A 26552-nucleotide genomic window follows, 5' to 3' on the forward strand; every position below is an offset into this window, starting at 1 on the left:
TTAAGATAGTGATCATTACTAATTTATTATTTGTTATTGTTATTTATTACACCATTTGATGTAATTCTAAACTTGAGTTGAAAGTGTCTTGTGCCGTGACAAGGATCCCAAATTTGAGCTTCAAGTCGTGGCTTCTAATCAATATCAATGGGGATATTAAGGAAAACATAATAAATTAAAATAAAATTGTGTTTTAATATTTATTTTATTTTTATTTCACCATGCATTATTGGTGAAATCAAGTGATCACTATTGACGAAACCAAGTGATGTAAGAAAATTATTGGATTGGTCATTGGCGAGCTTATTTTGGGAGTGACAAATCGTTAGTAATTTCTGAAAAAGAAGTTTTGAGAATCATTCATTGATTATGTTGAGAAATAATTAAAATGGCCAATCGCTAATAATTCCTAAAGAAAGGTGTTTAGGGGTCGTTGGTAGACATGCCGACGAATCACGAATGACTTTTAATATTTTTGATGGTTGTCGATGTTTTTAAAAAAGATGAAAAATTAAAAGGATGCATGAAAATTAATTTTGGGGAATAAAATTATTATGAAATGGAAATAGAGAAATAGGAAGAGGGCCACATTTAATTTAATATCAAACGTAACCCAGGGAGCAAGTTAGCCTCGAACTGGACTAGACGAGAGCCCACCGCCCGCCCCGCCTTGCCCTTGCCTTTTATTTACACTCCCATTCCATTCCCTTCCCTTCCCTTCCCTTTCCTTTCCATTCCTTTCCGTTCTTCAGTTCCCAGTTCAGTGCTTTCTTCGAACACCCAGAGGGCGAAACGCCGAGCGGCAATGTCTCTGCGACCCAATTCCCGGACTGAGGTGCGCAAGAAGTCTTACAAAATCGGCGTCGATGCGGACGAAGCGCGCCGCCGGAGGGAGGACAATCTGGTCGAGATCAGGAAGAACAAGCGCGAGGACAATCTCCTCAAGAAGCGCAGAGAAGGCATGCTTCTTCAGTCCCAGCAACTCTCCGATGCTTCCCAGGCCTCCGCCGGCATCGAAAAGCGGGTACACCCCTCTTGCCCCCCTTTTACTCTAATGTTGTAATTAGTGTTCCGCGCGATCTTCGATCGGCGGGTGTTGATTGCTTTTCTGTTTGCTTGCGCCTGGGGACTGAGAAAATGGGGGAATGGGAAGGATTAGTGGATTTGGTTTTGATTCTTGCGTAGTTGGTAGTTGGGACTTGGGACTCTGGAAAGTCCGCTCAGTTGATCCCAATTCTGTTGATCTTGCTATGCTTCCATGGGTCTTGTTCTTGTTCTGATTGGTTACTGGAAAACTGTGGGAAAGGGATGCGGATCATTGGGTGGAATCTTGCAATTTTGGTGCATGCGATCTGGGAAAGTACTATTTTTACTTAGTGGTAAATCGAAATAGGGAATCTGATGTCTAACCCTTCCTTGACGATTATTGGTCATTCACAAGAAATGAATTTGTTTGGCCTGTTGGTTAAACTTCAGAAATTTAATCTTGCAGGTTTCTTGTACTTTCCTAAATTGGACACTTTCTGTATCTTACAAATCAAATTTCTCACTGCTACCAATGTTTTCTAATTGCAGATGATTACTATTGGAATCTGTATGTGAATAATAATCAAAGGAGAGTTCAAGGGTCTAAAAACAGCATTGAAGTGAAAAAATTAACTCTTCTGATTTTTTGGATGGGGAGTTGTACTACTTGTCTTGCAAAAATAAATTCTAAATAACCAAAGGAAAAGGGACAGAAATATGTAGGGATGGGAAAAAAAGCCGCCAAGTAGAGTCGGCTTGTCCTGATCTAGTATGACTGGTCTGAGTATATTCAATTAGGTAGGATCGGGTTGGGGATGGACAGAATCCATGTGGGTTTGGAGTGGGGGCAAGGGAAGCATAGGCTGCATGGCCCTGGGCTAACCTGACCTGTTTTTCAACATAATTTACTTTAATAGCCTTGTACTAAACTCTAACTTTCTCTAACTTTATTCTACCTATAAATGATTTCTGCTAGGGGTTTCAGCTGTCTCTCACCTTCGTCTCACTCTTTTTTCTCAAAGCGACAATATTGGTCTAGAGATGACCTCTTTGTGTGGAGATTGAAAGCAATCCTCAAGATCATCAGTGCAACTTGGAATTAATTGTTAGGGGGTTTTAAGGCAAGTAGTTAGCAAACTAGGTAGAGGAAGACCCAAAAAAAAAAAAAAAATGAAAATTTGGTGGGAGATACTTACGGGTTGTTTAGTTGTAGAAAAGGATTTTTAGTTTTCAATCTCAAATTTTCTATAAATCTCTAGTTTTCATTTTCCATAGAAAAAATTGCAAAACACATGCAAATGTTAGAAATATAGAAAACTAATTTAAAATGGAACTTTGATTGGATGTGGGTATCCAATCCTGCTGCTGAGATGTCCAGCTGATTACTGGCCTTGACGAATGGCCAGCTGCCTTTCCCATCTAGAAAATTGAAACATATCTTCAAAAAAGAGAGAGATGCTTTAATTTATTTTGTGTATCTTGTGGTAGAGAAGGAGATGGATGATTTGGGGAAAAATCTTGGAAAACCACGTTTTTAGTATCTCCATTTTTTATTTGGATAATTTTTATTTTTCAATAAGTTTTCTAATTTTCTACTTTTTGTGGAGTAATTTTCTGGAAAACTAGTCCTGTTTTCCTCAACTAAACAGCCCCTTAGGTTTGATACTAATGAAGTATATAGATCTTACAGAAGATAAGGCAATGGATAGAGAATGGAAAACAGAACTCATGTAGCCAAGCCTGCATGGTGGGATAAAGGCTCGTTATGTTGTTGTTGACGGAGTGTGAAAGTATGAAAGCATTAAAAACAGAAAAATAGTAGCTAAGATTAAGTGGGAATTGCAGCTAGAATTAAAACAATAGAGTTTAGGGTTTATAAACCTGTAATTTGTAAAATTGAGTAAGATGGTTGATCATAATTAGTCTTTAAAACTGTATATTCTAGGGTTTTAGTAGATATGAAATTTCTACCTTTGATTTTTGAGGGTCTACTTGATTTTGTTTTCGGTTTTCATGTGTTTATTTTTAGTTTTTTACGTTCAGAGGCTTATTGGGGAAAAATTTTATCACTCAAAAGCTTTCCTGGAATTCGGTAATATGATTCATAATAAAGGTGTAGTTCTTTAAACGTCCTATAAAATAAAGCAAATTTTGAATTTCTTTAATTGATTGAGGTGCTGGCCACTCCTCAGTTGCACAAACTTTCCCCGGATCAGTTTTTAAACCATCTGCAGAAACAATAAACCCCCAAGACACAACTTCGTTGCACAAGAAAGAATATTTCCAAGTTCATAATGAGCTTCTCCTTGTGAAGCACTTACAAAACTTGATGCAAATGAGTCAAATGCTTTTCCTTGCTTTGTCTGTAAATCAATATATCATCAAAATACACAACAAAAAATGAATTCAGAAGAGTTTTGAGTATTTTGGTCATAACCTACATAAATGTGCTTGGGGTCCCTTGGTAATTTTCCCAGTGTTTTTATCCACAAATTATCAAATGTTTTCCTTTTGATTTGTCTTCCTCATGAGTACTAGTTTATGTTCATTCATGTAAAAAATTAATATTGATTTATGGTGTCTATATGATCCTTTATAATTAGATGAATTGACATTCATGATAAGTATCTGAGGATGAATGAAAAACCAAAAATCTAGCCTCCTTTTTATGGTTAGGTTCAAGGTCATGGAGATGATTTCTAATTTAAGTTTCATGAAATTATTCGTTGACTTATCACAAAGTTTATGCTCACTTTCAAGTTGTCTCATGAATTGTCTTAGTGATGTCTAGTGCCTGCAAATCTTTTAGGAACAGAATTATTAAAATTCCTGAGTCAGCCTTGAATTGTTTTTGCTGGATTTGGAGAATCCTGTAAGGATCTTGGGTGAGAACAACAATCATGAGATGAGGATTTTCTTTTTCGTATGATCAGCAATATTTGTAAGGAATTACACCAAGAATATGTTGAGAAAGGCATATGAAGCCCTGATAATACATTATATATTTCCTTTTCACTTCTTCTTTGCTGTTTCTTTAAATCCAGACTCTGTTTTTTTCTCTTTTTGATAGGTTAAATGGAGAACAGAATATGGGCAACAGTTGCTTTATTAGTGAGAATTCTCCCCCCTAAAGAAGCTGTTGACTGCAATTGGGGTTCCTACTTGCAGTCAATCTACACAAAGCATTAACATTAATGTTGTAATAGTTGTAAATTATAGATAGATCATCTTAAAGTTACTTGAGAGACTAGAGTCCTTTCTGGGATGTTCCTGATTGGTTGAGAACAGAAAAGGTCATATAAACCATGCAGTACTTGTCCGCTGCCTTTCTGGTGCAATTTCCTTTTGACCCTAGGTTATAATATAAGTGTCCGCTGCCTTTCTGGTGCAATTTCTTAGGAAAGGAGCAATATAATATAAGTGTAATTTCAGTGAACTTACTGGGTGTGGGGTGAACTGTGAACAACTAACAGCTTCTTTTATGGTTTTACTCTGAAAGGCAAGTCAGATTTATCTGAATACTTTCTCCACTTGGTAATTTTGGATCTACCTATTCTTATATATTTTTCACTTTAGTTCTTTTGAATGTCTAACAGTTGGAAAATATCCCTTTGATGGTGCAAGGAGTATGGTCTGAAGATCCTGCAGCTCAAGTAGAAGCAACTACTCAATTTAGGAAGTTATTATCAATTGGTATGGAAGACATTCTAGTAATAAATATTTTTGGAAAGCTATGATGATCCTGCTTTAATTGTTGATTCTGGGTTTGATATGTGTGTAGAGCGCAGCCCTCCAATTGATGAGGTGATTAAAGCAGGTGTTGTCCCTCGGTTTGTGGAGTTTCTTGGAAGGCATGATCTGCCTCAACTGCAAGTACGGATTGGTGCAAATTTGCCCGTTTTTCACTTGCTGATATATGCAATGGATGAATATTGAGATGAATCTAGGGCCATCCTGATTTCACATTTATTTGCAGTTTGAGGCAGCATGGGCTTTAACCAATGTTGCATCTGGGACATCAGAGCATACTCGAGTAGTCATTGAACATGGTGCTGTCCCAAAGTTTGTCCAACTTCTAAGCTCTGGTAGTGATGATGTTCGAGAGCAGGTAATTTACCCAATTTTGCTTTGTAACTTTGTTATTCTAGGTTCATAACTTTTTACAGAGCTGGTAAAAATTTGTACGAAGTGTATACTTTTCCTTTTGGGAACTATGCTAGGAAGTGGTTTCCTAATTAAAAGCTTAAGGAGCATTTAATCTCCGAATATGAGATTATCTGAAAATTTTCATAATTATTGCTAGTTTTTCTTAAAATGGCATCATGTGCACCCAACTCTTGTGTCACCATCTCTCTCTCTCTTTTTTCCCTGGGGTGGTTTTCCTGTTTCATTCTTTTAGATTAGTTTACCCCCACAATATGTTTTTAAGCTTTATTATTAATCCTGCTTCAACACTTTGGACTGAGGACTTGTTCCTATCCATGTATCCCTGTCCCCATACTCATTCCATTCCTGTTGGGTATTTTATTTACCTCCCTGTCCCCGTACCCAATGGTAATGGGATCCCATTGGGACTCTTACCTGGTAAATTTTATACCAAAAATAGATAGAAAATTTATTTTCATAGTTTAATTAATTTTCTAACAAATTTTTACTCTGTTTTTTCCCCCCACTTATTCATTACAAGGGAAATAAGAACAATATGAACAAAAATAGATCAAAATGTATAAAAATTTTCACCATTCTTACAAAACAACACAACCAACAAGTTTTGTGCTTATTTATGCTTTTTTGAATTTTCACCATTCTTACAAAACAACACGACCAATAAGTTCCTGTTTTTCTCACATCCAGAGTTTCTTAAAATATGTTAGTGTAATTTATTTGGAGTATTCTTGAGTTGATAAATTTATCTTGAGGATTATCCACCATCTAATTTGTATGAATGTAAATGCCAAAAATCTGCTGCTAGTTTTTTTGCTTCTATGAAACATTTTTCTTGTGAAGTAGAATGAATGTAACCAAGGGAAGAATTTATCAGTTTAAAGACATTCAGTTCCAGGGCCCCATACCTGTCCCCAACCAGGTTTTTGAATTTTGCCGTCAAACCTGCCTCAGCGGATAGATAGCTGCAAAACCAACCCCATATTCAGCACTTTTATAGTCCTTTTGTTATTCAAAACTCTAATTCTGTTAATTAACCTTGTGGTTATGACTGCCAGTTAATTTGCGTTTCTTAATTTCCATGTGCTATAAACAGGCAGTATGGGCACTGGGTAATGTTGCTGGTGATTCTCCAAGTTGTAGAGATCTTGTTCTTGGTCATGGTGCACTTGGGCCTTTGCTATCACAGTTGAATGAAAACTCTAAACTTTCTATGTTGAGAAATGCTACATGGACTCTGTCCAACTTTTGTCGGGGCAAGCCTCCAACACCATTTGAGCAGGTTGTTAGAACATATCAAAATTCTTATATATTTTGTATTTTATTTTTCTTTCAGATGGATTATTGTAGATCTTTGTGATGCTCAGGATTGCAAATGAATTGGGCTGTTCATTAACAGCTAGAAATCAGCTTGTTATATGGTTCATTTTTTGCTTGCTTATTAAATGAACTGTGCCCAGTCAGACCCATGAACAGACTTTTAATGTTGGAGAACATAAGCTTGCCTCAACCATTTTGTTACTCTTTCAGAACAATGCGCCTGTTTGGGCTTTTATAATTTACATTTGATAATTGAGGTAAATATGGTATGGCAGGAATATTATAAGATGGCATAAACATGTTATGAGTACTTAACTAGCCAATCTTGTCGTGTGAACTCATGATATAGCCATATGCTGAGCCTGAACAGGCTTTAATATTTGCCCTAAGCCTGAACACATTGAGGCTTAGTTTGGTCTGACTCATTTGCTGCCCTGTTGATAGTTACCCTCCCTTCCAAACTATATTAACATCAGCAAGTTCTGTAATGGTACTTGTCTTTGTTTTGGATTTATCAGGTTTCACCTGCATTGCCAGTTCTTCGGCAACTTATCCATTTAAATGATGAAGAAGTCCTTACAGATGCTTGTTGGGCACTGTCTTATCTTTCTGATGGGCCAAATGAAAAAATTCAAGCTGTCATTGAGGCTGGTGTTTGTCAACGACTTGTGGAGCTTCTTCTGTATGTTCCTACTTCACGTTTTTATCTTGACATTGATTTTGACTATGATTCTTTTCTAGATTTCTGGAATTAAATGTGCGGTCTTTTCTTTATAGTTGACTTATTTGTTTGAAGTGGTTCTAATCAAATTTTATGTTGCACCAGTCATCCGTCGCCTACAGTTCTTATACCTGCTCTTAGGACAGTTGGAAACATAGTTACTGGAGATGACACCCAGACTCAGGTTAATGATCTCTGAATCTGTGTATAAATGTTACTATTATATTGGTTTCATGCAATATCATCTTTTTATTCAGTTATGTTGTATCAAAAACCCCATCAAAGCAAAGGTATATATTCACATACATCTATTAACACAAAAACCAAATTTATTGGCATCTACCATGTATCAGCTCACTTTATTTTGTTTTGGCATAGCCAAATGTTGTAGTGTTGGTTCTCGAAGAAATAAATAAGGAAACTTGGCTAGCATCTCAAAGAGAGTTGTTAGTCAAGCTATCCTTAATTTAGAAGCCAATCATATCTTCAGCTTTTGGAAATTTCTAAATCAATATTTAGGAAACTTTCCTATATTGTTTAGTAAACTTCCTATTTGTGTATAGTCAAATCTTTCCTATTGTTCAGCCTTTGTATATCCTTCCTATGTTGTACATTCCTCATCTCTATAAGAGGACTTGTATTTTGTACGAATGAAGTAATGAAGAATATATTCAGTTTTCACATGGTATAAGAGCCATAGTGATCTGCCTTCATTATCTTCTTAATTCGGTCAAAAGATTGTGTGCCTTCATTGCCACAGTATTGTTTTTGGTTTGATTCCAGTTTATCAGCCATTAATCTCCTCCACCATGTCAGAAATTTCATAAACCACTCCTCCTAGGGCAATAGGAGATGTTGTTCTGTTTGATCTACCTATGGGAAACATCTCAACTAGTGAATTGTCAGGAATGCATCATTCCTACTGCCTCGATGGTGGTAGAAACTATCTATAATGGTCTCAACTTGTGTAGACATTCTTGAAAGGTCGAGGGAAGATGGCTCATCTAACCAAGCCTACTCCCAAGACCTCGGATCTGGTTTTTCCTGCATGGGATATTGAGGATTCAATGATCATGTCTTGGCTTTGGAGTTCAATGTAGCCTGAGGTAAGCAAGAACTATATGTTCTTATCTTCTTCAAAAGAGATTTGGGACATTGTGAAACGTACTTATTCTAAGGTGCAAGATGCTTCTATTATCTTTGAAATTAAAACAAAGATAAGTAGTATAAAGCAGGGGCCTTTGACAATAACTGATTATTATAATAAGATGAATGGATATTGGTTGGAATTAGATCACTATTAGGATATTAAGTTGGTGTGTAGTGAAGATGCAGCTGCTCTTACTTCTATATTTAAGAGGGAGATAATTGTTGAGTTTTTGGCTGATCTTAATGCTGAGTATGATCAAGTAAGAGTGCAGGTTCTTGGAAGAAAACAACTTCCATCACTTAATGAAGTGTTCTCAATAATCCGTAATGAGGAATATAGAAGGATAACCATGTTCAATGAGGCTAATCCAAATGGATCGACAATGGTAACTAACAAGATGGATGGCTCTCGGTTCAGGTCCCAGCAAGGAAGGAATGATTCACCACCTAGACCACAAAACTGGGAGGGTTTATGCTGTTCTTTTTGCAAGAAGTCTAAGCGTACCAAGGAAACGTGTTTCAAGTTACATGGAAAAAGGGCCGTTTTGAGTAAGATTGGGGGTTTTAGGAACCTACAATCTAGAAATCAAGCACATGCTTATAATATAAATGGGGAGGAAACCACCATTGAAAAGGAAAATCCGGTTACGACTTACGACTTAAGCCAACTGAATGCTGATGAAATCAGCAAGTTAAAAAGCTTTTTGAAAACCATCCAAGATGGCACCTGCTCACTAGCACAAGCAGCTACTTGCTTTCAGTGTTTTTATTTTGAATCTTTTATTGCCTCAAAAACCATTAGGAATGATTTATGGATCTTAGATTCAGGAGCTATGGACCATATGTCATATGACCTAAATGTGTTTGAATTCTATAAACCAATGAGTGTTTTCAAGAAAATATCAGTAGCCAATGGTAATACCATTCCTATAGCAAGTCGAGGTAATGTTATTCTCAATTACTCATTACCTATTCAACAAGTTCTTCATGTTCCTAATCTTTCTAACAATTTAATTTTTGTTCATTAGTTCACCAAAGACCTTAATTGCCATGTTATTTTCTCTCCTCATACATGTAAGTTTCAGGCACTAGACACGGGGAAGATGATTGGTGCTGCTGAGAAACGGAATGGGTTGTACTACTTAAAGAAAAAGAATGGTCTCACTAAAGGGGATCAGCCTATCCTTGCTTGTTCATCACAACCTACTTCTATGACTGAGATATGGCTTCAACATTATCGTTTAGGACATCCTTCTTTTAGTTTGTTGCAGTCTATGTTTCTCATTTTGTTTAGGGGCTTAAGTGTCACTGATCTTCATTGTTGATGTGTGTGAATTTTCTAAACATCATAGAGTCTCTTATCCCATTAAATTGTCTTCTATTTTAATTTTTTTTATACATTCTGTTGTTTGGGGCCCATCTAGAATCCCTAATTGTTTTGGGGCTAGATGGTTCATCTCTTTCATTAATGATTGTACAAGAATGACTTGGGTATATCCCTTAAAGGATAAGGCTGTTATTAGTACTATTTTACCTATATTTCATACGATGATTTCTACCCAATTTGGATCCCACATTAAAAGATTCCATACTGATAATGTAAGGGATTATTTTAATCACTACTTGCATCAGTTTTTTCAATAGGAAGGTATTGTCCATGAGTCATCTTGTGTTGATACTTCTCAACAAAATGGGGTGGCCGAAAGGAAAATGCGGCATCTACTTAATGTTACTCGAGCTCTTATCCATCATCATTCTGTTCCTAAATTCTTTTGGGGAGAACGAGTCTTAACTGCTGCGTATCTGATCAATTGAGTTCCTTCTAAGCTCCTAAATCATCAAAGTCCATTCTAGTGTTTTTTATCCTATTTCCCTGATGTTGGTCTTCATACTTCCCTTCCTTTAAAAGTTTTTGGTTGTGTGTCTTTTGTCTATATTTCTAAGCATCAAAGGGCTAAGTTTTATCCTCGAGCACTTACGTGCATCTTTCTCGGTTATTCTCCTACTCAAAAAGGCTACAAGTGTTATTGTCCTCTCACTAGAAAATTCTATGTATCCAAGGATGTTACATTTGTTGAAACTTAGTCATTCTTTGGGTCCTCTAGTCCTGGTCACTAGGGGGAGAATGTTCCTAGTGGTGACCAAGGTGGTGGTCATCCTATCTTAGACTTGCCTCTTGAGTTTCACTCAGCTATACTTGACTCATCTGCTTCTCCCTCGAGAGTACAGGATGGACCAGAACCCCAAGAACACAACCATTGCCAATGCTGCCATCCCTGGTTAGGTTTAAAGGCTCCCCTTATGTCTTCAAGAGAAGAACTCGGCTTGTTTTGAATCCTCAACTTGGACCAGCATCTCCTCCAAGTTCTGGTATTGAAATCTCTCATCCCTCTAGTCCTTCTAATCTTGTTCCTAATGACTTGAATCTACCTATTGCTATTAGAGAATGAATTAGGAGTTGTACACAACATCCATTGGCTAATTATCTATCTTATCATCATTTGTCCCAAAAGCATAGGAGTTTCTTGACCTCTTTAGATACCGTTGTTATTCCTAAGAAAGTTAATGAGGCTTTAAAGGATTAGAATTGGATAAAAGCAATGTAGGAGGAGATGAGAGCCTTGAAAAAGTATCAAACTTGGGAAATGGTGTCTAAACCAAAGGGAATCAAACCTATGGGCTGCAGGTGGGTCTTTAATCTAAAATATAATGTAGATGATACTTTAGAAATGTATAAGGCTCGGTTAGTTACTAAAGGATACACCTAAACGTATGGCATTGACTATCTAGAGACCTTTGCACCTATGGCAAAGATGACAACAGTAAGGATCCTCTTAGCCCTAGTAGCATGTTAAGGATGACAGTTATAGGAATTTAATGTCAAGAATGCCTTTTTACATGGAGACTTAGAAGAAGAAGTATTTATGGAGCTACCACCAGGATTTGACAAAGGAGTTGCAAGAAAGATGTGCAAACTAAAGAAGGCACTCTATAGGCTCAAACAGTCACTGAGTGCATGGTTTGATAGGTTCTCTAAGGCTATGAAATAGATGGGATATCACCAAAATAGGGGAGATCATACTCTCTTCATTAAACATTCGATGGAGAGAAGAATGACAACTTTACTGCTCTATGTAGATGACATTATAGTGACTGAGAATGATTTTGATGAGCAAAAACAATTAAAGGGGAGTCTTGCTAGAACATTTGAAATCAAAGATCTTGGCGCACTAAAAGTATTTTATGGGAATAGAGGTGGCCTACTCTAAAGAAGGGCTTTTTCTATCCCAGAGGAAGTATATATTGGATTTGTTAAAGGAAACATGATTGCTGGGAAGTAAAGGAGCAGGTACCCCAATAGACAAGTTTGGGGAAAATTCTAATTTTCAACCAATGGACAAAGGAAGATATCAAAGATTGGTGGGGTGACTGATCTATTTGTCACACACTCGACCAGATATTGCATTTGCTATTAGGTTGGTGAGTCAATTCATGCATAGTCCAACAAAGGAACATATGTAGGCTGTAAGGAGAATCCTATGTTATCTGAAAACTACACCTGACAAAGGGGTTTTGTTCAAATCAGGCAATGACTTGGATATTACAGGTATACAGATTCATATTATGCATGGTTTTTAATTGATAGACGCTCTACAACAAGGTATTGTGTGTTTTTAGGGGAGAATTTGGTGTCCTGGAGAAATAATAAACAAAGTATAGTGGCTAGATCTAGTGTTGAGGCCGAATTCAAGGCTATGGCTCTAGGGTTGTGTGAATTGTTGTGGTTGAGAATTATTCTGGAAGACCTAAAGATTGTTAGCTGTGGACCAATCAAGCTGTGTTGTGATAACAAATCATGTATAAATATTGCACATAATCCCGTGCAACACGATAGAATTAAGCATGTGGAGATAGACAGACACTTCATAAAAAAGAAGTTGGAAGTTGGCCTGATCTGTGTACCATATGTCCCCTCAGAAAAACAGCTAGCTAATCTTTTAACAAAGGGGCTGCCCACTAAAAGGTTTCTAGAGTTGGTAGGCAAGCTGAGAATGGTGGATATCCATTTACCAGCTTGAGGGGGAGTATTGGATCCCGAAGAAAGAAATAAAGAAACTTGGCTAGTATCTCAATGAGAGTTTTTAGTCAAGCTATCCTTAATTTAGAAGCCAATCATATCTTCATGATTTGGAAATTTCTAAATCAGTATTTAGGAAACTTCCTATTTGCGTATAGTCAAATCTTTCCTATTGTTTAGCCTTTGTAAATCTTTCCTACGTTGTACATTCCTCATTTCTATAAGAGGACTTGTATTTTGTATGAATGAAGTAATGAAGAATATATTGAGTTTTCACATGTAGGATATGTCATTTGAAGGATTCTGATTCCACCTGGATATGAGAGGAAAAATATCATTTGGCTTTTCACTTTGTTATGTACATGTCCTTATAAGCAAAAAACTTTCTGAACAACAGGGGGTGGGGTTGGGGAACATTGCTTCGTTGTATGCTTCAGAAATCGATGGTTGGACCATCTCCACATGAGAATTCCTTTTAGATTCTATATATATGATGGGTTTTCTGACCTTCTGGAGTTACTCATTTTCTTCTGGAAGTTAAAACATATATTTAAGTTCTCCTCTCCTTTCTATTTGAAAGCAAGAAGCTACTGACCATCAATACAGTGAATCTACCCCCCCCCCCTACCCACCCCGATCCTCCAAGTCCACTTTACTCACAAATGTTAGGAAACTTGGACACTCTGATGAACCTTTGAAGAAATTGAATTGTGGGTTAAAGGAGTGACCTCATGGTTTACTGTAACGGATTGTGATGCTCCTGATGCATGAGAGGTTATTAATGTTGTCATTAATAGGACATCATATGATATGTATGAAAAAATCACCCAGCAAACTTTTGTTTTCCAAGTTTAACAAGTTCAAAGGAATTCTATTGCATTCTGTTTACTGTAATCAACTGAAGGAGGGTAGCATTGAAGAAGTTTTATCTTTGGCAGTCACAAACACCAGTGGCATTTGAAGCAATTGCAGGTAATCATTTTATCTATACCATAGTCCATTTTCAGAATGAGTGTAAATATGCAATAGCTACATAGATGATCAATAACTGTAAAAGCAGAAACTCATCCAAATGGAGAAAAAAGTGGAACTTTGGATTCTCACTGTACCAGGCATATAGAGGATGCAATTGGTGGCATTAAACTGTGGTATTAATACTGTTAAACTTTAGGAGAAACTCAATAATCTTATTCGTCCCAACTATGAACACAATTAGCTCTCTTATATAGAGGGAATACAACAAGAAGAAAGGAAAGATAATCAACAAAAATAAGGAAAAAGGAAAGATATATTACAGCCTTTTAAGAAAAGATCCTAATTATAGTTTAGGAATTAATCCTAACCAGATTCGGATATCTCTAGAAGGAAGGTTCTATATTAGACCAAATCTTCATTGCTTTAGTCTCGAATATCCTCATGATCCAACACTCCTACTCAAACTAGAGAGTGTATGTCAATCATTCCCAATTTGCATACTAAATTCTTGAACCTCTTAGCTTCAAGCCCTTTATTTAACACATCTGTCACTTGGTCCTTAGATGAAACATAGGGTATTTTGATCAGGCCTGCATCCAACTTTTCTTTAATGAAGTGCTAGTCTATTTCAACATGATTTGTCCTGTCATGTTGAACAGGATTATGGGCAATGTTGATGGTTGATTGGTTGTCATAGAACACTTTGATTGATCCTTGAACCTTGATGTTGGAAAAGACTAGGATTTAAAGATCCAAACAATGTTGGAAACATAGATTTTAATAGAGTGAAATGAGGATGACCCAATCGGTAGTGTTGCATCCATACATCCCTATAATTTGAGGTTGACTGAGATGAGCAGGCAACAATTGGAAGCTGTTCCTTTGTAGGATAAGTATCTTCCCTCATTAGGTAGTACAGCCCATTTCATTCTCTAGCAGCATCAATCATCTTCTCTGTTGTCATGGCTTGAAATTCACACAAATGAGGGGAAAAAATAGCCCAACAATTCAAATCTTTGGTTAGTTGGTGAATAGAGGCAAGGCTGGCTGATAAACTAAGTACATGAAGAACCTTTTCATGGAAAATTGAGGGTTTAGAGTGACTGTACCCTGGCCTGAAATTGGAACAGACGTTCCATTGGCTGTTGTGATTTGTTTAGAGGTGGAAAGAGAATGGTAGGCATAAAAAACATGGGAATGGGGTGTCATGTGATCAGTGGCCCTAGTATCTAGAATCCATACATCCTGTTTATCAGTCTTAAAGGCTGGGAAAAATGCTGAATGAAGGCAGTTACCTGAGGAGTTTTGGTGTGCAAGAGAGCATGCATTGTTTTGTAGGGTCTTGAGGAACAACTTCAACTTAGAGATCTCATCAGTATTTAAAAAATCAGCACCTGGAGCATACTCAATTTGGGTAGTTAATTCCTCTTCTTCTTGATCCTTGCTGCATACATATGCCTGATTTTTGGCTGCCAGATTTTTAGAACTTCCCAAACAATTCAAAACCACTTCCTTTCCAAGGAGCTTGAAACAAGTCTGTCTGGTATGCCTCGGTTTATTATAGAAGGTGCACCATAGCGCCTCTTTATTTGCAGCCCAAGACTAAAATTCTCCCCTTCCTGCTTTCATCCTCGACCCACCTCCTCTGTTGGACACCATGGCTGATTTTTCTGGACCAGTTTCAGTCACTACAACAACCCTTCAATTGGAGATCATGGCTGATCTTTCTGATCCAGCTTCATGAAGCATTGTTGTCCTTTGATTCTCCTCACTTCTAACCATAGTGAAGACCTCATGGAGTGCTGGCAGCTTTTCTCTCCCTAAGATTTGCACCCGAACCTGATCATACTTTGAGTTGAGGCCTGCTAGGAACTCAACCATTCTTATCTCTTTCAAATATTTGACTAAGAGTTGCAGCATCAACACTGCATACCATTTTAATATTCTGATAATGGTCTAACTCTAGCCATAACCCATGCATCCTATTATAGTATTCAGTAACACTCATCCCTCCTTGTTTAGTGCTACTAAGTTTAGTTTTAACCTTAAATATAACTGATGCATCATGGATTTTGGAGTAAGTTTGCCTTACGGTTTCCCAAATCTCTCTAGCCGAACCCAAAAACATGTAGTTTTTACTTACTTCGGGTTGCATGGCATTCCAAAGCCACAACATGATTTGAGCATCTTCTATCTCCCATGTTGAAAGTGCAGGATTTGTCGGTTTTGGAGGAGCCAAAGTCAGATGGCTGATCTTTCCCTTATCCTTGAGGAACGTTTGTACCAGTTGGGACCATTGTAAATAATTCCTACCATCTAATCGGTAGGATTGGTGGATTTCAAGCAGCTCTCTAGTCCTTGATCCAGTTCCAGCTTCGATTGACTGAGTCATTGAAGTTGAGTCTCTAGTTTCCAGATCTGGAGTCACCAACTTTTTCTGACATGGTTGTTCCAGTTGGTGAGAAAGAGATCTGATGCAATGAAAGCACGTTGAACACAAACACAAGGATTTTGACACCAGGGATGGGCTAAAAAAATGTCGGAGGGCTGATCTGGAGCAGTAGGAGGCGAGAGGGTGGCACACCCGCTGGCGCGTGGGGTCAGAAACAAACTGGACGGCGGCACATGAAGGCTTCGATGGTGGTGGGTCTTCGATGGTTGGCCAATTTGATAGCAGCGAACTCAATGGCAGTGGCAGTGTTAGTAGGTGGTGGCTCGACAATGCAATGAAGGCACTCGAACAGACTAAAACGAAAGTGGAAGAAGAACCCGATTGGGGGGGGGGGGGGGGGGGGGCGCTGGTGCAATGAAGGCACTAGGGTTTTAGTGTATCAGCCTATTAATAGGCTCTAATACCATGTTAGACTTTAGGAGAAACTCAATAATCTTATTCATCCCAACTATGAACACAATCAACTCTCTTATAAAGAGTGAATACAACAACAAAGGTAATAACAAGAAAGGAAGGATAATCAACAAAAATAAGGAAAAAGGAAAGATATATACAGCCCTTTAAGAAAAGATCGTAATTCTAGTTTAGGAATTAATCCTAACTAGATTTGGATTTCTCTAGAAGGAAGGTTCTATATTAGACCAGATCTTCATTGCCTTAGTCTCAGATATCCTCATGATCCAACAAATACCATTGGCATCTAAAACTTTAGGCTGCAAAAAATGAACACACCCAAGGTTGTTCATAGAAATTATTTTATTTCCCCCATGGGATTGAAAGCACATTAACTGCAGTAGTCCCCTGTTTGATCACAGATGATCTGATATGAGACCTGCAGATGTGACTTAGGGACAGGAGACTTAAGGTCAGCAAGTTCCTTAGGTTTTGAAGAATTTTGAGCTCAAATTGGGGTGGAAAATTTTTCATTTTTGTACAAGTTGAGGAACCAGTTCTCCTTGTTGCTAACCATTGGCAAGACAGATGGGTCATGGGACCCTATGACTCAAGATTTTTAGGACTTGAACAGGATTGCAAGAGAAACAGTTTTAGTTTTTATAAGGCCAGTAAACTTGCTGGGTGGCAGCCTGGCAACCCAGCCAACTGGAGTTTATAACAGCGGTCTCATTTGTGAATTGTAATAATGTAGTGCATATGCTTCTATGATAAAATTGCATGTTTGAGCAGAGATATAATATTTCAGAGATGATCGTGACACTGGCAGGCAATAATCCCCCTTTCTACAACAGCAATTATTTCTAATTATTCTGAAATCATTTTATCTGTACCCTGCAAGTCTACTTGTGTTACTTTCAATTGGTAAGGTAGCTAAACACGTGGTTAAGAAAATTTGAAGATGCATTTAGGAAGATATTGTCACAAAGCAGGTTGAAAACCAACTCTTAACACGAATTATTTAGGGAACTGGAGATTTAGAAATGCCAAATGCTATTATGAATTCTGTTACATTTTTTATTTGAATGATAATGAAAAAGAAAGAATCTGTGTGTATGTATGCGTGTCTTATTTGTGTCAAATCAATTAACTGGTTATACTTTTCTTCTTCTTATTCTTTTTTTTTTTTGGCTAACCCTTATACTTTTCTTCTGACAATAAGGAAAAAATCAATTCATTGGTTGCAGTTTGTGATTGACAACCATGTCCTTCCTTGTCTCTTCCAACTTCTCACACAAAATCACAAAAAAAGCATCAAGAAAGAAGCTTGCTGGACAATTTCAAACATCACTGCTGGGAATAGAAGTCAAATTCAGGTATTTTGGTTCCCCTTTACATGCATTGATTGATTCCATATATCCAAAATATTCCTACATATGTTATCATCATTGTACTACAGGTCTCTTTACTTCCATGTCATATCTTGGTGTCAACCATGATTAATGTTACATGGAATACAGATCTCGCTTTTGGCTCAGTTCACCATAGAAGATTTTAGTTTGTCTTGTTTGTTGCTAGTTAGTTAACTTGAAGGAATGAAGTGATTTTTGCAAAAATTGCCAACAGCTGTAGAAATGTTTGAGCTTTCTTTTCTATATATGAGATAGATAGCAACACTTTTTATTAAGCAGCTTAAAGAAAAAGAAAACAATCTAAAAAATGAACATGCACCATTTTGGGATATTTAGAAAACTGGAGCTTTGTGAAGTAGATTGCTCATTTTATCTTGGAAGTGAGAAAGTAGAGAGAAGGCATAAGGTGCTGTCACATATGCTTTTGCTTGTTAGCTGGTTTCCTTTTTGAATATACTTTGCTACTGAACTTGTTGCATGTTCTTGAAACAGGCCGTTATTGAAGCTAATATCGTTCTTCCTCTGGTACACCTTCTTCAACATGCTGAATTTGACATCAAGAAGGAGGCTGCATGGGCTATCTCAAATGCTACCTCTGGAGGATCTCCTGAGCAGATTCGGTTTGTTTTTCATCTTCTTATACTCACACATACCCAAAGGATTCCTAAATTGGTCGTTTGTCTGCATCTTGAAAGGCCTAGTATTCGAACTTTCTCCATTCACCTTCTTTTTGTTCATTTTCCATTTCCACTTTCCACTAATAAAATTACAATTCTGGCAGTGTATTTTATTTGTGTTATTCATAAAGTAGTATGTTTTTCCATCCTTCTCTTTCCAAAGCCTTAGCTTTGGACCTTTGGCAACAAGGAGAGTAGCACATGCTTTTTACAGGTTATGATCGGAGGAGGCTGCTTGTGCTTGTTATTAAATGTTAAAAATAACAAGTTGGCGTACTTTATGTTTTGAATCTCAGTTTATTATTGATAATGGATCATTGAGCTTTACTATAGTAATTGATTATTGAACTGCTGTAATTTTGTGACAAAGGCTGCGAATTGAACAAGATTGTGCCAGACTGCCAGCCCTTTGACTCCATTGTATTTACGCAATAGGTGTACTGATATTTGGCATAACATTACATTGGGCCAAAGGCACCCACTCATGCAATAACTGTCCTTGCAGATTCTTGGCAAGCCAAGGTTGCATTAAGCCCCTTTGTGATCTTCTAATCTGTCCAGACCCGAGGATTGTGACTGTGTGCCTTGAGGGGCTTGAGAACATCTTGAAGGTGGGTGAGTCTGATAAAGAAGCAGGAATGAATGGTGGCATAAACATTTATGCTCAAATGATCGATGAATGTGATGGACTGGATAAGATTGAGCATCTGCAGACGCATGACAATAATGAGATCTATGAGAAGGCCGTGAAGATCTTAGAGAGATACTGGGCCGAGGAAGATGAGGAAGAACAGAATCTTCAAGATGGAATGGATGGAAATCAGCAGGGTTTCAATTTTGGTAATACCCAGCCCAACCTTCCACCTGGTGGATTCAAATTTGGGTAGAAGGGGAGTGTTGAGAGTTTGTTTTGTGGATTTCTCGGCTTCTTTACTTTCTCTCTGAAGAAATTTTTAGACTTCGTTGCTGTTTCCCTTTGTTTCCAACAGTCAGGGTTTTTGGTCTGGCAGATGGGCAATATAAGCCCGTGGAATATGTAAGGCTTTAACTAATGGGTTCTGCATGTGTATTTTCTGTACTCTTTTGAAGAAAAAAATGTGACCATAATTTGCACTATGTGAATGGGCATCTCAACTGTAATGTGTCTTTTTATCTTTTGGACCGTTGCTTCTATCAGTTTCAGTTGAAAGCAAGTGTAAACAGTTTTGCTTGGAGATATGGTTTGTTTTCTCCATCTGTTGGGCTGTGGTGCCTTGAGATGCTAATTGAGCAAGATATTAATCTTATCTTGATAGCCATTGGAAGAATGTTCTTTTGCGATTGGATGATTACTGGTTCAAAGTTGTGAAAACCAACTTACTTGGAAAAGCATAGGTAATACAACTCAAAAAAACAATCCTTTCGACCCGCACGTAATGGGGTTTGTGAGGGTCACTCGTGCAATAGGGACACTTTTTTATGAATCTGCCCACACTTTTTATGACTGTCTTCTGCCAGGTTTTGTAGGATTTGGATAGCCATGTCACTACCAAATTTAGATTCAGCAGTAAATATTAGAATACTGCCAAATGTGGGGCAGTGTGTTGTTTAGGTAAAATATCAGTTATGAAATTGAAAATCTCACGTCAAACTGATCTTAGGCTCTTGAATGCTGGAGCCTGGAGCATCATCTGAAGATGGTCCCCATAAGACTAGAAAATGTCTCTCTCAACCTGTGGGGTTGTTGCATTTGCATTTGGACTCTTTTGACATTTGTTAGTTAGTTTGTAACCTAGATGTCAAGATCATACTCATGGCCGTGTGCTTGCAGGAAAAGATGATATTTTTTTTTTGTTTTTCGAGAACTTACAATTAGGGTTGGTAATGGTTCGGTTTGATTTCGATTTTTGCCAAAATCATAACCAATTCAAAATTAAATTATTAAAACCAAAATCAAATCATTATCTATTGATTTTAAAAATTAAAAATCATAACCAAATTATTCGATTCGGTTCGGTTTCGATTTTAACCATGATTTTTTTAGTTTGATTTATATTAACAAACAAATACAAACTCTAATAAAGTTACCTTCTTCTTGCATAAAGTTACAAATTAACTTCAAACTTCTTAGATATAATTATTTAATTGATAAAAATAAAATAATTTAATATTAAATTTTATTTTTATTTGTTAATTACTTTATAAATATTAAATATTTTATATATTTGTAATGCATTAGTTAAAATACTTGTAAAAAATGTATTAGTCAATATATATATTATGTGTATGTATAATATATTAAATAAATATATACATATATTATTAGTATGTATATTTGGTTCAGTTACCCACCAGATTTTGATTTGAATTTAGTGAAAATCATAATCAAACTATATTCATTAAAACAGTATTCGATTTTTTCTCAAATCAAACCAAACCATTACCCAGTCAAACAATTTTTAACCATATTGATCAATTTAATTTCAATTCGGTTCTCTCACAATTTTGGTTGCAATTATCACCCTTATGATTATTCCTTTTGAGTATATATTAAATAAATTTACGAAACACATGTAATACTTCACACAAAAAGTTATGTATAAAAAGAAAAATTTAAACTCGGGTAGAAAGAGTAACAGAGCGATGATAGGGTTTGAGAGAGACAGAAACCTTAATGATAGCTACCATCCGGTTTTGTAGGTTGGAGATGCAACAGCTAGCATTGAAGATTGAGCAGGAAGGAAGGTAGTTGCCAGAACTTTGTAAGGCGAGCAGTGAAGGCATCATGTCAAATTGTCAATACAATAACTACAGAGTGAGCCAAAGGCTACTCACACTGCCAAAGTGAAAGAAACCAACAACCACAACGAGCAGATGACAAATATAAACACTCAATGCAATGCGTGCAAAATGAGTCTAAAGAGGGATTTTCATTTGCTGGGTAGGTGACTGTTCTACAGCTATATATCTCTTCATCCAACTGGTCAATGGCTAATTTATGGCTTCATCCTCCATCCACCACCAATGACCCATATCGCATTTAATATCCGACTTCCCATGTCTGTAAATTATTAATTCCTCCAGCTCCAGCTCCAGCTCCATCCCTTCTCTTCTCTTAAATGGAAAAAATAAATTTGTATGAAATAATAACATACTTTTTATATAAGTTTCGTGAATTCACTCACAATCGTACGTTAAAAGGATCTTCATTAACGAAGTCATACACAAACCACAAAGATAGTATCTTTTTTTATTTTTGGGTATAATTTAAGCAATTTTTCTCAGCCCATTTCCAGGCCCAATGGCATTTTCGAGAATTTGCCCAAGTTGAGGGGCTAATGCACAATACCGCAGCTATATAAACAAACCGCTACGAATCTCCATCGCCACCAAGACAGAGGTAGAAACGCATAAGGAGGAAGGAAATTAAGCATGGCTCTGATCACAGAAGAGATGAAATCCAAAGCCGAAGTCTACCATGGAGATGAAATCGGCCAAGAAAAGTCCAAGTTCCTTCTCACAGAGATGGGGCTGCCCAATGGGCTGCTGCCATTGAAGGACATCATAGAGGTGGGCTACGTTGCGGAAACTGGGTTTGCATGGCTGAAGCAGAAGAAGAAGATCGAGCACAAGTTTCAGAAGATTGGAAAGCTGGTTTCTTATGGCACTGAGGTGACCGCCATTGTTGAGCCAGGCAAGATCAGGAAGCTCACCGGCGTCAAGGCCAAGGAGCTCCTCCTCTGGCTCACCCTCACTGACATCTACCTTAACCAGCCGCCCACCGGAAAGATCACTTTCCAGTCCACCACCGGCCTCTCCAGGTCCTTTCCGGCGGACGCTTTTGTGGCGGAAGAGCCGGCTAAGGTGGTGAAGGAGCCTAATAATGCTGTTGCAGAAGCTGTTGCTGCTGCCCAGGATGTGAATGAAGTTTGAACTCATATATATATATATATATATATTATGAGTTAAAATTTTAGTGTTTCTTAGAGTTTGATCCATTTTCTTTGAGTTTCTCTGGGGATTCTTCTCATGAAATGATGATCAATCTCACTTGGGTGGCTTAAGTTTGTTCCAACACAAGCAGCATTTGGTTTGGATTATTTTTGCTATTAGCCCATTAATAAATAATCAAGCGGGGTTGAATAACTCACAAATTAGGGATTTAAATGTGAAATTCAGATTTGGAAGTCAGTGACTAAGTTTGATAAACTACTTAAAAAAAAGAGCTTTCTTTGTTAATTTGGAGATTTGGATACAAAATATTGCTCTTTTTTGGATCTAAATTAAATCCTATACTGGGTATAGGATTTTTATTTGAAATCAAAATAAAAATTTTAAAATTAACATTGTTATGTTATTTTAATTAATAAAAAATTGTAAGAATAAAGTTTTTCCAATGAAAAATATCATGAGAGTTTTCATACAAATCATATGAAGATATATAATAAAAGGGTTGGTGTTAATCTAATTGAATGGAAGCAATGGCTGGTAATGCTCTAGAAGTATCTGTATTTGCAGGAAAGAGACCCACCTAATTAAGGATAACCAACATCCACCTAATAGAACTGCTGCTAATTATGGCATTAAGGGGTGGTTGAGCTGTCAAAACATACTACTAAATAGATAATTGTTTATTTAATTGCTAAAGTACTTTATCAATAATGATTTGTTTGGTTAAAAATAGTTCTGAATATGCACAGCAGTGCTACCAGTTAAGAATATAAATTAAAATCACAGCACAAAGGACTTGGTCAATAATATTTTGTTACAATCTTACTAAAAACAGAAGGCGGCTGAAGATATGAATCTGAATCGAAATCATATTTCATCAATCTTCCTCTCTTTGTTTGGTAAAGTAATGTAGTGAAAACAAATAGCATGAGGTTTACAAGAAAAAGGAAAAAAGAGGGAATATTTTGGACTTACAAAAGGAGTTCAGAGAGCCTCTGCCTCTGCATTTCTTCAAGTACCAGACTAGTTCTGGGCAACTGCAAATCCCCTTTGGGTCTTGGCTTATTTGCCCGACTAGTGATTTATGCACACCGACTTACATAATATGGCCCGGAGGGAGGGGTGTGACTTCCATATTCCTTACCCATCTATACTGGCTGATGTTTGATGTTTGATGTTTGATCGAGCATCTTCTTTCAGTTTTTAACAAGAATAAGATGCCCTTTTTCGGGTATTGACCTAACCGAACTGAAAATTCCATTTTACCCCAAAACAGTTGATCTCTACTTTGTTTACTTCCCTGCAAGACAGCCAACAGAGGCTAAGCATAAGTTTAAGTTTTCTGGATGAATGTCTTGATCCCTTTGGTCATGAGTGCAGCCCATTCAAGTGACATGTTCAAAACTGCTCGTCAAGCAATCTAAATCAGGAACATAATCTGCATCTACCATATGGTGGACTAGCATATCCAGGACAGTGTAGACCAAGTGTATATGCAAACCCAGCTTATCTGCAACAACAAAACTGTGAACCTCATTTCTTATCTCAACCCAGCTTCTTCCAGCCTCCTTTTTACTCCCCATTCTTCTCATCAACTTCCTCAGTCTTGCAAACTCTCCCCACTTGCCTTCATCTGCATAAATGTTTGACAGCATCACATAAGTACCCGCCACTCTTGGCCTCAAAGCCAATACCCTTCTTGATGCCAATTTTCCCAGGTCAGGGAGCCTATGCGCTCTGCAAGCGCCAAGAAATGCACTCCAAACAGATTCGTTGGGCTTAAATGGCATACTCTCTATCAGCTCATAAGCCTCCTTGACTCTCCCGGCACGTCCTAGCAGATCCACAACACATCCATAAATCTCCTGATTTGGGGCAATGTTGTAGTCATCTGTCATTAACTTGAAATAACTCAAGCCTTCATCTGTGAGCCCAGCATGGCTGCAAGCACTCAAAACTGCCATAAACACAATTTGATCGGGCCTGATACCCGAAACGACCATCTCATCAAACAACTCAACAGCCTCTTTGCCAAATCCATGGGTGCCATATCCAATCATCATAGAAGTCCAAGAAACCAAATCTTTCTGTGACATATCACCAAAAATGTTCCGGGAATCTGCAATGTTTCCACATTTGGCATACATATCTACAAGTGCATTAGCCAATGCCATGTTTCTTTCAAGGCCTTTCCGAATAATAGCTCCATGGACCTGCTGCCCACAGCTCAAAACTGTTAAATTAGCACAGGCAGCCATAGCACTGGTGAATGTGAAGCAATTGGGACTGAAACCTTCACTCTCCATGACCGAAAATATATAGAGCGCTTCGATAGGATTAAATTTCTCATATCCAGCAATTAATGTGTTCCAGGAAGTCAAATTTCTTGAAGTCATCCCATGAAAACACTGATTTGCTTCCCTTAAACAGCTGCACCTACAGTACATGTCTAAAACAGAATTCATTACAGGAATATTCGCTTCATAACCATGTTTAATTACCGACGCATGAATTTGCTTCCCGCAAATGTGAGAACCCATCGAGGCACAAGCTCTTACTACAATTGAGTAGCAAAATGCATTTGCTTCAGCATCCTCCTGCTACAAGAGATGCAAGAAAAGTATGAATGAATTGGAGTTGGACTCTTCAAGAAAACAAGACTAATAATATTACATCTTGAATGGTCCGCCCTTCCATTTATATACAGCTATATATTCCTAGTATTTGAGGCCATAGCGGATACATACCCATAGCATTTTCTTGAAAGCTTGGAGCGCTCCATAGCCATCACCGCGATGAGTATAGCCAGTGATCAATGTAGTCCATGATACAGCACTCTTTGGACGAATTTCTTGAAAAACCATGCAAGCCTCATGCATTGAAACAGAGCAGCTCGCGTACACGTCCAAAAGTGCATTGTCAACGTACGTGGAACCAAAGAATCCGCGCTTAATAGCCAAGCCATGAACCAGAGCGCCACAAGAGAGCAAGTTCATGCCTTTACAAGCCTTCAACGCACTTGACAGTGTAAATTCATTTGGGTGCTCCTTATCTTCCTTCATCATCAGGCAGAACACCATCCACGCATCGGCGTGGTAGCTGCAAGATGCGTAGCCGGCAATCATGGCCGACCATAAAACCACGTCTCGGTCAGGCATTTCGTCGAACAGTACACGGGCTTCCTTTACCAGGCCCTGGTCGAAGTACGACTTGATGAGATTGGTGGCCAAAATGGAGGGCCGTTTGGGTTGAAAGGGAAGTGAGTTTTGTGGGGTAGTGCTGTTACAAGCCAACAGGAGAGAGTTTCTGACAAATGGAGGGATCTGATGGTAATGACAAGTGGAGAGTAACTTGCTGCCACTCATTCTGTTGTACATAATCCCAGCCTCAAAATGACTTCTCTAGTTGTCTAGATTACATAATAATTTTGATCATCAATAATAAATAAAAGTAGAACTAAATGGCAGCCGGAATATGTAGGATGTAGCAGACTACTTGTAGTTTGCAATTATTAGACTCAATGCCTTGTCAGAAGAACTCAAAGAGTAAAAAAGCTTGAAAGCCATCAACATCTCCAATGGCAATCACCCCGTTGTAAACAAAACCTCTCCTAAATTAGTTAATGGGTGGACTGCAGAATGGATTGGATGGAGTTGTTCGTCTTTGGATGATTGCACTTGCTTAATTTTTTATGTTCGTATTTTTTATTATATTAAAAAAAATAAATCATAAATTGAACTTTTAACTAACATGGCATTAATCAAACTTATAACCCATCAAATTAATATTGACATGTTATTTATCCGATTATTCAATCTATAACATAGGATGAATTGTTCTTCTTTAGCTCATTAATTAATGTAAAATTTTTAAAAGACAAGAGATTCCCATTTTTAACAATTAGAACAAACCAGGTTTACATTTGAATAGCCATTTGATCATATTATTTATCGATTAAAATTTAAACTTTAAAACTTAAATTTTAAAACATATTAAATGTTTAGGTTTTGGGCTAAACCTAATAATTCATTTAAAAATGGAATTCATAACAAATGAATTCCAAAATTTTGAATCTAGATTCAGAAGATAGAGCCCATTGAGTAGTCCTCATTAAAGAAAATAGCTTCAGCTTACAAAGAGATGAACTCATTCATGTAATGTAAATGCAGCAGCAACACACACGAGTTCTTCCTATCCTATTATTGTAAGCAAGCTGCAAGCTTGAATAGAGCCAATACTATTACTACTAGACATA

General features: G+C 37.4%; 3 protein-coding genes across 4 annotated transcripts; 2 read left to right on the forward strand and 1 right to left on the reverse strand.

The window, feature by feature from the left end:
• Positions 1-702: 702 nt before the first annotated feature.
• On the forward strand, positions 703-19483 carry LOC127809744 (importin subunit alpha-4-like). Its single transcript, XM_052348774.1, has 10 exons — positions 703-1024; positions 4623-4719; positions 4808-4899; positions 5003-5134; positions 6287-6472; positions 7029-7192; positions 7337-7415; positions 17526-17654; positions 18183-18310; positions 18873-19483. Exons 1-10 carry the CDS (start codon positions 806-808, stop codon positions 19252-19254), a joined length of 1608 nt encoding a protein of 535 aa, XP_052204734.1. The 5' UTR covers positions 703-805; the 3' UTR covers positions 19255-19483.
• A 2236-nt stretch (positions 19484-21719) lies between these two features.
• LOC127810080 (uncharacterized) lies at positions 21720-22513 on the forward strand. Its single transcript, XM_052349320.1, has one exon. The coding sequence runs from the start codon at positions 21779-21781 to the stop codon at positions 22277-22279; it is 501 nt and encodes a 166-aa protein (XP_052205280.1). The 5' UTR covers positions 21720-21778; the 3' UTR covers positions 22280-22513.
• Positions 22514-23038: 525 nt separating this feature from the next.
• LOC127809513 (putative pentatricopeptide repeat-containing protein At1g56570) lies at positions 23039-25926 on the reverse strand. 2 transcript variants are annotated; one of them, XM_052348357.1, is made up of 2 exons: positions 25045-25926; positions 23039-24894 (listed from the first exon to the last, which is right to left on the reverse strand). In XM_052348357.1, the coding sequence occupies exons 1-2, from the start codon at positions 25672-25674 to the stop codon at positions 23683-23685; spliced, it is 1842 nt and encodes a 613-aa protein (XP_052204317.1). In that variant the 5' UTR covers positions 25675-25926; the 3' UTR covers positions 23039-23682. The 2 variants fall into 2 exon arrangements, with proteins under 2 accessions (XP_052204317.1, XP_052204315.1); XM_052348355.1 differs by having other exon boundaries at positions 23039-24897.
• Positions 25927-26552: the final 626 nt, after the last annotated feature.

The sequence above is a fragment of the Diospyros lotus genome, chromosome 9 (genome assembly GCF_014633365.1).
Source record: "Diospyros lotus cultivar Yz01 chromosome 9, ASM1463336v1, whole genome shotgun sequence".
Lineage (NCBI taxonomy): Eukaryota > Viridiplantae > Streptophyta > Magnoliopsida > Ericales > Ebenaceae > Diospyros > Diospyros lotus.

Coding starts and splice junctions, on each gene's coding strand:
- LOC127809513 (XM_052348355.1), bottom strand. CDS start 25,674: ATGTACAACAGAATGAGTGGCAGCAAGTTACTCTCCACTTGTCATTAC. Junction 24,898..25,044: donor CTTTCAAGAAAATGCTATGG/GTATGTATCCGC, acceptor CATCTCTTGTAG/CAGGAGGATGCTGAAGCAAA.
- LOC127810080 (XM_052349320.1), top strand. CDS start 21,779: ATGGCTCTGATCACAGAAGAGATGAAATCCAAAGCCGAAGTCTACCAT.
- LOC127809744 (XM_052348774.1), top strand. CDS start 806: ATGTCTCTGCGACCCAATTCCCGGACTGAGGTGCGCAAGAAGTCTTAC. Junction 6,473..7,028: donor CTCCAACACCATTTGAGCAG/GTTGTTAGAACA, acceptor TGGATTTATCAG/GTTTCACCTGCATTGCCAGT. Junction 18,311..18,872: donor GGATCTCCTGAGCAGATTCG/GTTTGTTTTTCA, acceptor CTGTCCTTGCAG/ATTCTTGGCAAGCCAAGGTT.